General features: G+C 42.6%; 1 protein-coding gene across 1 annotated transcript; it reads left to right on the top strand.

Moving 5' to 3' along the window:
• Window positions 1-3537: 3537 nt before the first annotated feature.
• Window positions 3538-14535, top strand: LOC113423176 (E3 ubiquitin-protein ligase TRIM15-like). The gene is made up of 4 exons (XM_087954067.1): window positions 3538-3728; window positions 8065-8160; window positions 10357-10455; window positions 12955-14535. The coding sequence occupies exons 1-4, from the start codon at window positions 3659-3661 to the stop codon at window positions 13473-13475; spliced, it is 786 nt and encodes a 261-aa protein (XP_087810193.1). The 5' UTR covers window positions 3538-3658; the 3' UTR covers window positions 13476-14535.
• The last annotated feature ends 27 nt before the right edge of the window (window positions 14536-14562 follow it).

The raw sequence follows: 14562 nt of genomic DNA, 5'->3' as shown, positions 1-14562 counted from the left end.
GTTTACAGAGTCAGCATATTGCCCCCAACAATCTGGGTCCTCATTTTACCCACCTCGGAAGGATGGAAGGCTGAGTCAACCTTGAGACTGGTGAGATTTGAACTGCCAAATTGTAGGCAGCTGGCAGTCAGTAGAAGTAGACTGCAGGGCTGCACTCTAACCACTGCACCACCATGGTTCATAAAACAGCTCCATTTTAAAGTATCCTAATGTTTTTCACAATTACATTGTAACTCAATGTTCAGCAGTGCTATGCAGTCTAAAGAAACTTTAACCTTAGAGACTGTCTACTATTGACCTCACCCCTTTCCTAAGAGGTCTGTAGGGGGCGTGCATAAGCGCACCAACATGCCTACCGTCCCTGTCCTATTGGTTCTTTTATTTTTCTTATATGTTCCCATTCCATGTATTCATAACTATGTTTATACTTACACCTGTTAATCGCTTGACAAATAAATAAAATAAATATAAATAAATAAATAAAGATGGCATTGGGCCATGGAAGGGCATGTAGGTGTAATGATATGTGGGAATGACCTTGGGAGAAGAGGACAAGAGATGCTGCCCAAGGAGCAATCAGATAAGAGATGGCACAGCCCACAGCTGCATCATGGGCAAAGAAATAAAGTTAGAAAGGACCTAACTAATTGCCCTAATCGATCAGGCTATTAAAAGTGACTGTGGGAGAGTTATACTTTCAAACTTGAGAAACCCTATTTATATAGCCTTATAATACAGTAGAATTAGCTCATCTGGTCATGCTTCCTGTCTGGTCTGCATGGGAGGGCTGACAACAATTTTGCAAGTTTGATAAGACAAATCTCTTGCCACCTCTTTTACAGCCTGAGGAAGCAGGGAGATTCCTTTCTTTCTCTTGCCAATATGCAGCTGTGGGTTAAGTCCTCTCTTATCTCATTGTTCCCTAGGAGAGATACTGCCTACATAGCAATATAATAGGAGATGCATAAACTGAAAAAAAAATCCTTGGTTTTGGGGGGATAGAAAAAGAATGGATGAACACTAACTTTAATTCCCAATGACATGTTGACACTAATATACTTTATGTCTGATGAGTGAGAGAGCCTAATTGTCTACAGCAGGGGTGTCAAACTCAAGGCCCACAGCTCCAATCTAGCCCATGGATTGCTTAGATATGGTCCATGGGGCCACCCTGGAAACAGCAAAGGACAGGCTCACAGTGTCTCTGCCAGTGAAGATGGAGCTTGAGAAGGCCACATGCAGCCCTCCCGAGCTCCATTTTCAGCTGTGACTGCCTCTTACATCCTTGTGCCAGTGAAAACGGAGCTCAGGAGGACTGCACACTGCCCTCTTGAGCTCTGTTTTTGCTGGCAGAGTGCTCAGGCCACCACAAGTACCCCCAACATGAGTGATGTAGAGCTAGCTATGGCCTTCCGCCTCACCCCCCCCCCGAGGTCAAACACAACCCTGACAAAACCGAGTTTGACATCTCTAGTCTACAGTCATCTGAGAGAACCTCAAGAGGGCCTCCAAAATTACAATATAAGTAATCTTCAACTTATGCTCACAATTAAGCCCAAAGTTTCTGTTGCTAAGCAAGACAGCGCACCAACGTGCCCACTATCCCTGTCCTATTGTTTCTTTTTATTTTTCTTATATGTATCTATTTCATGTATTCATAACTATGTTTATACTTATACCTATTATCTTGTAAGCGATTGACAAATCAAATAAATAAAAAATAAATAAAAAGTGAATTTTGCCCTATTTTATGATCTTTCTTGCCACAATTGTTAAGTGAATCACGGCAGTTATTAAGCTAGTAACATGGTTGTTAAGTGAATCTGGCTTCCACATTGACTTTATTTGCGAGAAGATCACAAAAAGTGATCACATAACTCTGGGAACACCCCAAATCATCATAAGTATGAATCAGTCACCACAGTCTAAATTTTGATCACGTGACCACAGGGATGGTGTAATGGTCATAAGTGTGAAAAATGGTCATAAGTCACTTTTCCCCTGCAGTTGGAACTTTGAATGGTAAGTAAATAAACTGTTGTAAGTTGGGGATTATCTGTATGCAGAAGAACACATGTTCCCACAGAATCTTCACTGACAATGGAGCCCTGACCATAACCTGGAACGAATCTTTTATCACTACTTTATTATAAGAGGTTAATTAGGAGATGGAACAGCTACCCCATTTTCAGGGGTGGGATCCTACCGGCATAACAACCGGTTCGGTGAGTGTACGCTTTGTACTCATGCGCAGTCAGGGGTGGGATTCTACCAGTTTGCACCTACCCGCTAGAACCGGTTGTTAACATTCTAAGCAGTTCGGAGAACCGGTTGTTAGAAGAAATTACTGGCCTAATCCTGTAAGGAAGGCAGGAAGGAAACATTCTGGTGTTGCTTACAGAAACTGCCTCTCCGTTAACCCTTATTACTTTCTTGGCAGGACTAGATGTCCTGTCTCTGGAACGTCTCTGGAGTTTTTTCCCCCTCCTTTTCTGGTACTTTGCTTGTGTGGAGTGACCATTTAAAGTTACAATGGCACTGAAAAAAGTGACTTATGACCATTTTTCACACTTATGACTGTTGCAGCATCCCCACAGTCATGAGAAGCCAGGCGAGAAGATGCGTGCCTCGATGTGAGTGGTATTGAGTTGGCCACACCCAGCCAATAACATGACCACCAAGCCATGTCCACCAAGTCACATGACCACCAAGCCACACCCACCACCTAAGCCACGCCCACAGAACCAGTTGTTAAAAATTTGAATCCCACCCCTGTGTGCAGTACTTGCAAAACAACTTCTCCTGCGAGCAATTACCATCTCCTGCTGACACATGGCACTCAGCAGTGCCACGCAAAGCAACTCAGGTAAGAATAAAGGACATCCTAGAGCCCGGGCGGGCGGGTGAAAGAAAAGATCTTTGGAGAGAACCAGTTCGGTGTCAGCTACTCTTCAGAGCTACCGGTTTTATAGAACCAGGCCGAACCAGTAGAATCCCACCCCTGCCCATCTGGATTTTTTTTTTCTCTAAAGAGGTGTCATAGAAGCCATGGAGTTGAACTTTCTTAAAACATATGGAAAAAAGGAATAGCAATAGCATTTAGATTTATATACCACTTCACTGTGCTTTACAGCTTTCTCTTAAGCTGTTTACAGAGTCAGCATATTGCCCCCCCCCCAACATTGGGGTCCTCATTTTACCCACCTCGGAAGGATGGAAGGCTGAGTCAACCTTGAGCCAGGTGGGATTCAATCTGCCAAATTGCAGGCAGTCGGCAGTCAGCAGAAGTAGCCTGCAGTACTGCACTCTAACCACTGTGTCTCCACGGCTCATCAATCAAGTGATTGGAGTGATTGTCCTTAGAAATTGAGGTTGATTCCCAACAGACCTAGAAATATCTACCCTCAACTCACTTAGCTGTCTCCAACCCAGAACTGTTCACAAGGCATCAGTTGTGCGCTGATGATTACAGTTAAAAAATAACCCTCCTCTCTCTCCCCCCCGCCCTTTGAATTTAATTCATCATTTCTAGGGCTGGCTTCCTGAAGGCAATTATGTAATTGCTTCAGACTGACTGTTTAAGGAGCTCAAGGAATTGGTAGTTTCTGGTTTGAAGAGTGTGAAACTTGCTGCAGCCATTAACAACCACCTCTGGAAGATGGATGTCGATGGACTTGTATATTTGGAACCATCAAACAGACACTTGCCAGCTTCTAAACAGAGCAAAGGTAAGGACTTTTACTGCCCTCTGCATGTGGGCAGTATTTTTTTTTAAAGGCAATTTAAGAAAATGGTGAAAGTGAATCCAGTCCCTAGCAGTTTTATCTTTTTTATAGTAGGAAAAGAAAGAGAAAACTAAGACTGTCTTTCTTAATATCTATAGATGCCTGCAGAAATTTTCTTTTTTTCTTTTTCCTTTTCAATCCTGGAGAATACATCTGAAATCTACAGACTAAATTTGCCATTTTGATTGGGGGGCACGGTGAACAACTGAGCTTTTAAACGTTGAAGAAAGTTTGTTCATTTGTTACAATGGGACGAGACCTTGGGAGGATTAAAAAATAGATTTAAAATTTGTCATAATAGTGGGAACAATGGAGGAATGGTTGCTGAAGATGATGGAACAATTAATTTCTAATGATTTTAATGTTCTAATGATGATGGTTAAATTAGCTTCTTTGACCAGAGGTAAAAAACAGTATCTACGTCTGTAAGCCGATTGAAAACCCGTTTTAGTCTTTCTGAATGAATTGGAAAAATATGTTTTTATGATTTATGGTTTTGATGATTAGGAAAAAAAAGAAACCTGGATAATAGAAAACATGATAGATATTTTTTTTTTTGCAATCGTAGGTAAAAATAATTTTATAATTGTACTTATATTTACTGCAAAGGAAATCAGAAGTTTCTTCTATTTCTTTGTCATTCATTCTTTTTGCATGTTTTCTTTCTCTTCTTGCTTCTTCTATTCTTTACCTGTGTTATTTTTAAGTTCTTTGTAAACTTATTTTGAATAAAATTGTCATAAACTTCAAAGTTTTTATTGATTGAACTTCCTGTATTCCAACTTCCTATGTTCTAACAACTTTTTGGTGCCTGTATAACGGCTCTTCATAAACTACCTTTTTTTTTTTTAACAAAATGCACTTCAAAAAAATTACTCCTTCCTTGTCAGATTTTTATCAGCTACATTTCATATTGTTTCCCTCTTCTCCACCATCTTATGATCTGGTCATATTAGGCAGGAGAAAACATCTAAAAAGCAAAGAAGGTGGAATACATGCCAATGCCGACATGATCTGAAGCTTCTAAAGACAAGAGTGTGTTCTTCGAGGTTCATCTTTAATTTTGTCTTTAGGAAAGGGGATGTGTTTAGTTTCCTCCATAGTTCATATCCTGCCATTTCTTATTTATACCCTATGTTTATTTGTACCCTATGACTATCATGAAGTGTTGTACCTTATGATTCTTGACAAATGTATCATTTCTTTTTATGTACACTGAGAGCATTTGCACCAAGACAAATTCCTTGTGCGTCCAATCACACTTGGCCAATAAAAGAATTCTATTCTATTCTATTCTATTCTATTCTATTCTATTCTATTCTATTCCATTCCATTCCATTCCATTCCATTCCATTCCATTCCACAAAACTGCGCATTGAGCGGAATAATGCATATTAAACAACTCAATTAAAATTTTTATTACAATCACAGATCAGCATAAGAAGGATGGAATACAAACAATTAACAATTTGAAAAGCTAAAAAATAAATATATATAAAATATGTACCTCACTAAATCTCTCATGATACAAAATACTCTCAACAAACAATTCAAATACATATTAAGACTGGTTTGAGACACAGGTCATCATCTGGTGGATTTTAATCACTCCTATGCAAAACCTGGCAAGGTTTATGTTGTAGCAGGATTAGCGTCTCCAAGCTGCAAGGAGGTATAAAATTGTCCCGTGCATATTTAAAGAATGGGCATTTATAAGATATTGGTCAAATGAGGCCAGCATGAATGTCGCTGTTGTGCTGGCACAGGAGGAACAGTTTTTAAAATTTATTTATAGTTACTCCTCAACTTACAACGGTTCATTTAGTGACAGTTCAAAGTTACAACGGCACTGAAAAAAGTGACTTATGACCATTTTTCACACTTTTGACCATTGCAGCATCCCCATGGTTATGTGATTTACATTTGGATGCTTAACAACCAGCGGTGGGATTCAAAAAATTTTACTACCAGTTCTGTGGGCGTGGCTTAGTGGGCGTGTAATGGCTTGGTGAGCATGGCAGGGGAAGGTTACTGTAAAATCCCCATTTCCACCCCACTCCAGGAGAAGGATACTGCAAAATCCCCATTCCCTCCCCACCCCACTAACCTGCTTTCCAGCTCCGTTCTCCTGTGCAGGGCAACAAAAGGAGACCCAGCCAATCAGCTGGGACTCGGGAGGCAGAGAATAGATGTGGGTGGGGCCAGTCAGAGGTGGTATTCTGAACTACTCAAAATTTCCGCTACCAGTTCTCCGAACTACTCAAAAATTCCACTACCGGTTCTCCAGAACTGGTCAAAACCTGCTGAATACCACCTCTGTTAACAACTGTTTCATATTTATGATGGTTGCAGTGTCCCAGGGTCATGGGATCATCTTTTGTGATCTTCTGACAAGCAAAGTCCGTGGGGTAGCCAGATTCACTTAACAACGGTGTTATGAATTTAACAATCGCAGCGATTCCCTTAACAAATGTGGGCCGAAAAGCTGTAAAATGGAGCAAAATTCACTTAATCAATGTCTCGCTTAGCAACATAAATTTTGGGCTCAATTGTGGTCGTACGTCGAGGAGTACCTGCATTTGTATAAGCATCCCATCTCACTGTTACTACGACTTTAGGCTCCGCTCTGTTGTCTCTAGATGTCCAGAGTCACAGTGACATTGCTTCTCTGGGTAGGGAAATTTTCTTGTTTCAAAAGCAGCTGAGAAGGTATTAAGCAACTAGATGGGCTTCTTCCACATTTTGTCAGCCTTCAGACAAGGGAAGGAGAAACAAAGCCAGGGGAAATCCACTAACCAGCTTCCTTAACCACTGTGGTCTTTCTTAACGCTCTAAGGACAGCACTGCCCACAAGTGAAGAAGATCTCTAGATTTTAGGCGAGAAGACTTTCTGGGTTGCTCAAGAACAAGTGCATTGCAGGCTGACGTGGCTGTGCCTCTAGAAAAAAAATCTCTCGCTAAAAAGATTCAAAGCACACCACCTCATCCCCATAATTTTCTTCGCTAAATTGGACCTGTGTCAGAGCTCTGGCATCCATCCTCATTCAAATCATGAGTCTCTAGCCACATCTCTCAGAGTTTTTTAAAAAAACACCAAGATTTATTAGGAGTAAACATGCCGGCGCTACCTGAGTACAGCCGACTCTGAGACACATCATTCATTTCCCCCTTGACCCTGGTCTTCCCTCATCCTCTGGATGTATATTCTCCAATGGGACACATCCATAGCCAAGAATCATCAATCATGCTCTCCAGTAGTAATCTTGAGTGCTAGAAGCTTCGGCCGCCTAGCAATTATCTATAAAAATATTTAACGTATGCATTGCTTCCCCCACTCCCTTTCTGCTGACAACTCTAAAAGACCAGAGCAATATTTTTAACTTGACAACCTGCCTACAATTCCTTCTCTCTACAAAATCATATACTCCAGGTAGTCTGGTGCAAGTTACACATAAGGAAGCAAAAAAAAAACACCATTCATGGCTCCCACTTGTGGCCAAAGTGGGATTGATTAGCTGCTCTGGAAGAAGTTGAAATTCTCCATTGGAAAGACCTACAGTTTGATTGTTTTCAGCCTTTGCAAAAACCGCTGCCTACTTATTATTCGCTCATTGTCCTCCTAAGTCCTTCCTTAGGGCCTTCCCAGAAAACCTTTGGGAAAAGGCAACCTATTTAGCTTCTAGATGCAAAATTGGGCTGTCACATCTCTTGGTTTTATGTTTCATTTTAATGTCCCCTTTGATCTTGTTCTTATTTCTGGTTCTTCTTGTTACAATACCCTTTGATGAGGAGTTAGTTAAACCAAAACGAAATGCAAAGTAATCTCTCCTTCAGCATCTTCTGAAAGGAGATGGAGAACTTTTTAAGAAGAGAGGGGACACCCACTTGTCTCAAACTGTATAGGGTCTCCTACTTGAGCAGGGGGTTGGACTAGAAGACCTCTAAGATCCCTTCCAGCTCTATTCTGATGAAAGGGTTGAAGAATGATGGACCCCCTTCTGTAAAACTGTTGTTATACCACATGATAAAACAAGAGGAGCAGAATGTAGTGCCATTTTATTCAAGACAGCAAGATCCGATGGACATTTGTGGCATCTGCTTTACTTCCCTATCTAATGTCCCTGTGAGGAAGGTTGGGCTGAAAGAGTGAGCCCGTCCTTCAAACTGTGAGTTTCCATGGCTGGGGGTAAACCTGGGCCTAATACTTTAATAACCCACAACACAGTTATGGAAGCTGGTGGATGGATGGAAGGCTAAACTCTATCATTAATATCCACAGGTTGTTCCTTTAATCTCTGCTGTAAGATTATCCTTGGCATTTCGGTGGCGGGAAATGTAGCTCTGGCTGTGGTTTTAATTCTTCTCGTGCGTGGGGGTAAGGCAAGTTCTGCATTCTTCTCCTGGCTTGTCATGCTTTTTCATGCTGTATTGCATAGCTATAGAAATACACAGAACCATATTGACACCCAAAATATTTTATTTATTCATTTAATTATTAAATTCAGAAACCGCCCATCTCCCTCTCAGAGACACTCTGGGCACCACAGAAATAAAATATTAAAACGTAAAAATGGTATATAAAATGTTTAAAAGAAGCCAGGATAAGTAAAATTCAATGTTAAAAATTATTCGAAAGTGGGGGGGGGGGAGTTTTCAGGGTGCTAACCAGCCCTATGGCTGTGTGCTCCACTGTGTACTCCAAGCAAGATTGCAGAGCCAGGTTTTACACCTTTCTGAGAGGCCAGGACAGCGGGGGCCCACCTCACCTCCGTGGGAGGATAGCAATAGCACTGAGACTTATATACCGCTTCACAGTGCTTTACAGCCCTCTCTAAATGGTTTACAGAGTCAGCCTATGGCCCCCAACAATCTGGTTCCTCATTTTACTCACCTCAGAAGGATGGAAGGCTGAGTCAACCTTGACCCTGGTGAGATTCGAACCACCAAATTGCAGGCAGTTGGCAGTCAGCAGAAGTAGCCTGCATTCTAACCACTACGCCATCACAGCTCTTTAGGATGTTCCAAAGGGTGGGGACAACAGCATAGAAGTCTCTCTTCCTGGATCCCACCGGTCAGAATTGTTGGATGGGGTCTATAATATGCCTTCTCTGCCTTCATCGAGTGAGACAGGCTGAAGTAATAGGACAAAGATGATACCATAGGTCCCCTGGTCCCCTGCCATATAAGGCTTTAAAGGTCATAACCAACACCTTGAATTGGACCAGGAAGCAAACTGGCACCCAATGTAGATTGTGCAGGAAAGGTGTTATATGCCCTGTTCCTTGGGTGCCCAAGTTTGCCTGCACGGATGCAGTCTGTACCAGCTGAAGCTTCTGGATACTTTTCACAGGTAGCCCCATGTAGAGCAAATTGCAGTAAGTCCAAACAGAAGATGACCATGGCGTGTATGACCAAGCAATTAATAACTTGAATTTGTGAATTGGGCTTCTTGGTGAGGAAATCCTTTGAAATGCCTGAATCTGAGACAAAGCTATTTCTTGGTACTCTTATCCATTAGGAACTTTGTTTCTTAAAATAATTCTGAATACCAGAAGTCTAAGGCTGTGATGGCAAACCTATGGCACGCATGCCAGAGGTGGCACGCAGAGCCCTCTCGGTGGGAACACACACCATCACCAGCTGCTCTTCTGGTTTCTGGCATGCCAGCCAGCTGGTCTTTATGGGTGCTGGAGTGCCAGAAGATGGCCCAAAAAACAGGCTGTTCTGGGGCCTTTTTCAGGCCATTTTTCAGGCCTTTTTCAGGGCCATTTTGAGCCCGTTTCTCAGGCCATTTTCAGGCAATTTTCAGGGCCATTTTCTTTTTCAGGGCCATTTTGAGCCTTTTTCAGCCCGTTTCTCAGGCCATTTTCAGGCAATTTTCAGGGCCATTTTCTTTTTCAGGGTCATTTTGAGCCATTTTCAGGCCGTTTCTCAGGCCGTTTTCTAGGGCATTTTCTTTTTCAGGGCCATTTTCAGCCCATTTCTCAGGCCATTTTCTGGGCCATTTTCAGGCCCGTTTTAAGGCCTTTTTCAGGGCCATTTTGGGCCATTTTCAGGCCATTTCTCAGGCCATTTTCAAACTGTTTTTCAGGCCTTTTTCAGGGCCTTTTTCAGGGCCATTTTCAGGCCATTTTCCAGGCCTTTTTCAGGCCATTTTCTGGGCCATTTTCTTTTTCAGGGCCATTTTCAGCCATTTTCAGGCCGTTTCTCAGGCCGTTTTCTGGGGCATTTTCTTTTTCAGGGCCATTTTGAGGCCATTTTTGGGCCATTTCTGAGACAAAAACAACCCCCCAAAAAATCCCCAAATCAGCCCAAAAATGGCCTGAAAAAGAGCCTGAAAATGGCCCCCAAAAGGGCCCAAAGAATGGTCTGAAAACAGCCAAAAAACAGGCATGCACGTAGTGCTCTGGCACCCGCACATTGCACATGTGTTCCGGTTTGGGCCCTCGCTGCTGAAAAGGTTCGCCACCACTGGTCTAAGGGGTTTCCTACTTCCGTGAGCTGCTTGTGAACCAATATAAAACAGATGTGTTTGTTGGATGGCATTAAATTCTAATTATTTTTTTTTAAGATTTCCAGGTTCATGCTGTTTCAAAACCTGCCCCTTACCAGATCCGGAGTTGCATGCTAAACTGTATTCCTTGTCGATCTGCTACAAACAGCATAACAGGTAAAGTCCAACTGCTCTAGAATTGAGTACCATCTTTATTCCTCTTTGTGGTTTCAAAGCAGAGGTGGTATTCAGCAGGTTCTGACCGGTTCTGGAGAACTGGTAGTGGAAATTTTGAGTTGTTCGGGATACCACTTCTGACTGGCCCCGCCCCCATCTATTCCCTGCCTCCCGAGTCCCAGCTGATTGGCTGGGTCTTCTTTTGTTGCCCTGCACAGGAGAACGGAGCTGGAAAGCAGGTTAGTGGGATGGGGAGGGAATGGGGATTTTACAGTATCATTCCCCTGGAGTGGGGTGGGAATGGAGATTTTGCAGTATATCCTTCCCTGCCACGCCCACCAAGCCACGCCCACAGAACCGGTAGTTTAAAAAATTGAATCCCACCACTGTTTCAAAGATATACAAGACGTGGTGGAAAAGCTCACACACTGATGAAGTGTTTTCAGAAGTAGACTTTTCTCCAGTGACAGGATTACACCAGTGTCCTTTGAAGCTCCACGGTGGTCATTTTGGCTTCAGGCTGCAAAATGAAGCAAGGTCATCTAGTGTTGCACAATGCTGAAGACCTTTTGGGGGAAGGAAGATAGCAACTACAAAAGGGATACCAGTCCCTTTTGCAGTTATTATGCTTTCCACTGACAGTATGCTTTGCTGAAGAATTTGGCCATTCAGTTGCAACAGAAACTAAGGACAACGATAACAGGAATTTAATAGGAGTGTGAGCTTTGTTTTCCTGCCTAGTCTTTCTTGCCCGCTTACATTTTATTATGTTAGAAAGTATTGTAAAACACAAAAGTAAATAAGAGGACAATGTGGGGAAGGGGAGAGGGAGAAGAAAAGTGAGGAAAGAGAGGGAAAGAAAAAGAAAAAGAAAAGCATTGACTTCCGACTCTCTCTGTTACAGTAGAATAAGGCATTAACAACAGATCACAAGTTTTTGCTTTTCCATAATAGTATGAACACATCAGTGGTGGTATTCAGAAACTTTTACTACCGGTTCTGTGGGCGTGGCTTGATGGGCGTGGCCACATGACTGGGTGGGCATGGCTTTTTTTGCAGCCCCCACCCATTTTGGGGGACTTCTTAGCCACAGAGGAGCCTCTGGTGGGGAGGCGTTTTTGCTCCCCTAAGGCTCCTCTGGGGCTCTGGAAGGCAAAAAATGGAGGAGGCTGAGTTCCTCCCTCCATTTTTTGCCTTCCTGGGCCTCAGCAAGGGGAATCCCAGTACAGCTGATCTTATCTACAGCTGATTATCGGGAGGGGAAAAAAAGAAATACATACCTTAGGCGAATGTCAGGCAGGCGGGCGAGGTGAGCGAGCATCGGGCAGGAGGGCGATCGGGTGGGGGGCGTGGCCAGCCAGAACTTACTACCAGTTCGGCGACCCACACCAAATTCTTGCTACCGGTTCATCCGATCCGTTGCGAACCGGCTGAATACCACCACTGAAACACATCATTTATATAAAGATCTATCAATCTAATCTGTAAAACCCAGAATGGAAGTTTCATTCTTCTCCACCTCAAGCACAAAGTTCAGAAGCGGTTTCCATGTGGAAACAAAAGTACTTATGTTCTTTTTTTTAATCGAGGTAGTGAGTTTTGCCATTTCAGCCAACTCCATCAACCTCTGCAACTGTTCTTCCATAGTAGGAATCGAAGTGTCCTTCCATTTTTATGTATTTCAATAGTCTTGCTGCCATCAACATATATAGTAACAAAATTCCCTTTTTTTTCTCCAGTTCTTTTTCCGCTAGACCCAAGAGGAAAAGTTCTGGTTTCATTTTTATCTCCATTTTCAGGATTTTCTGTATTTTCTGGATTTTCTGTGCCGTCACTAAACAAATGATTGTAACTTGAGAACTACCTGTGGAGGCAATGAAGAGAGCATGTGAAAAGACAAGCTTACATGGCATGGAGCTCAACGTGCCAAAACTAGCAATCATTAATTTGAACAAGAGAGAATTAGAGGAAGGAAACGTAGGGACAAAACCAAAGTTTTAATCACTTTTACAGAGAAACGGAAGGAAAAGGATATCTGTTAAAGCCAAACTTCTGTTAGATCAGAAATTTTAACAAGAGCAATTTTGTGCACAATATAGGCAAATATTATGTACATTATGCAAACTGTGTAGCCTAACTATGCAGAGTGATTTTGTAATTTATTTTAACTTACTAATTTTGCATCACCCAGGTAACGTTTCTATAAAATATGAAGTCTAGTTTTTTTCTATTGCATCCAGAGACAGATGACAGGGTGTCTGTAAAACAGAAGGCTTACTGTATATAATTGAACAAAAGCTATCCTGAAAAATATACATACAGCAATTCCTTGATGCAATTGCTATTGTATCCAGCCAGCTTTATCTTATTATTTCCAGTTCTTCCAAGGTTTTGGGGGCAGAAAGCCTTACTCCTGGGCATGACATAAGAAAAATTAGATGGCACACAAAAGATGGTAATTCCTTCTTCCCAAAACTGTTTTTTTCCCCTTTCAAACAGCAAACCTGACTCTGGATCCAAGCACAGCTCACCCCCAGCTGTACGTATCTCCAGATTTGAAAAGCGTGAGATGGAAAGCCATGAAACAGCAAGTGAACACCAGTCCTCTGAGATATGAACTTATGGCCAGTGTCCTAAGCCACGAGAGCTTTAGCTCTGGGAAGCTTTGCTGGGAGGTGGAGGTGGTGGAGGAAGGGGAGTGGTGGGGGGTAGGAATTGTTAGGGAGTCTGCAAACCGGAATGGGCCCATTGTCCTTCAACCAAGCGGAGGTTACTGGGGAGTGCAGCGAATTGACGGGCAGCACCAAGCCATCACTCATCCCAGGACAAATTTGTCACTGAGTCATTCGCCGAAAAGGATCCAAGTTTCTCTGGACTATTCACAAGGCCTCATAGCATTCTTTGATGGCGACACGAATGCTGAACTCTTCACTTTTCCTAAAGCAAATTTTGCTGGAGAGAAGATTCACGCTTGGTTCGTGATCTATAAGTGGAATGGACAGCTTCTCCTCCATCCATGAGATGGTGGAGCAAAGGGGTCATCATACTGAAGATTTTCAGACTACCTTCAGCACTCCTCCATTCTTTGTGTTTCTCCATGCACACCATTGTCATGGGTGTCTTTGATTTCCTTTGGCCTTCCTTTCCCCTTTTGATTTAGAAGACAACTGCGTTATCTTCTAAATCAGGCTGTCAGGATTTCGACACTTAACCCCATTTAAATCACGAGTCTCTAGCCAAACTCCAAAAAGATTTATTGGGAATTAACATGTCCGGCACTGCCTGGGTGTAGCCAACTCTGAGACACATAATTCATTGTCACCCTTGACCCTGGTTTCCCCCCACCCCCTGGGTGTATCATAATTCATATTCTCCAATGGGACACAACCATAGCCAAGAGTCATCAATCATGTTCTCCAGTTAGAATTACGTGCGCCAGAAACTTCAGTCACCTAGTTACTATCTTTGAAAATATGTATGGAGTGCAAGCTGCCCACTGCTTCCCCGTCCCATTTTGTTGGCAACTCACAGAAATAGAATATGAGTTGACACAGGGGTGTCAAACTCACGGCCCATGGGTCTGATGCGTCACATGCTGGCCCCACCCCCACCCAGTTTAGCAAAGGGGAAAAAAGTCCCGATATGTCATGTGATGCTGCCGTGACGTGAGTTTGACCCCCCTGTTCTAAATCAAAGGTCTCCTACTACCTTACCTTCCTCATCTCTCCCAATGCCACCCCTAGCCAGCTAACCAGAGTCAAATATTTTAGGGATGAAAAAAAATCCCAGATTTTTTCAAACATTCAAACAACAAAAATCAACAGATCCACAGAGATTAAAACACAGGGGGGGAAATGGATATTTCTGGGAAAGACCAGCAAAGGATAACTCTAGGATCAGTAGGATATTTTGAAAAGAAAGCGGATGTTTTAAGAGAGAACCACACCAATGTACTTCCATGAGTCAGATTGCTATGGAAGCATCTTAGATGCCTTTTAAGTCTTCACACAATGTTTGCTTCTGGCAGCGTGGAAGCTTCTAAATAAAATATGGGGATGTGATTTTGATTTTCAATTACAAAGGAAAACCCGAACTCTCAGATTCGGG

The sequence above is a fragment of the Notechis scutatus genome, chromosome 2 (genome assembly GCF_049901735.1).
Source record: "Notechis scutatus isolate UNSWTSFEM ecotype Mainland chromosome 2, rNotScu1.2, whole genome shotgun sequence".
Taxonomy (NCBI): Eukaryota; Metazoa; Chordata; class Lepidosauria; order Squamata; family Elapidae; genus Notechis; species Notechis scutatus.
The sequence above is the reverse complement of the archived record's forward strand: the minus strand, read 5'-3'. Positions and strand labels throughout refer to the sequence as shown.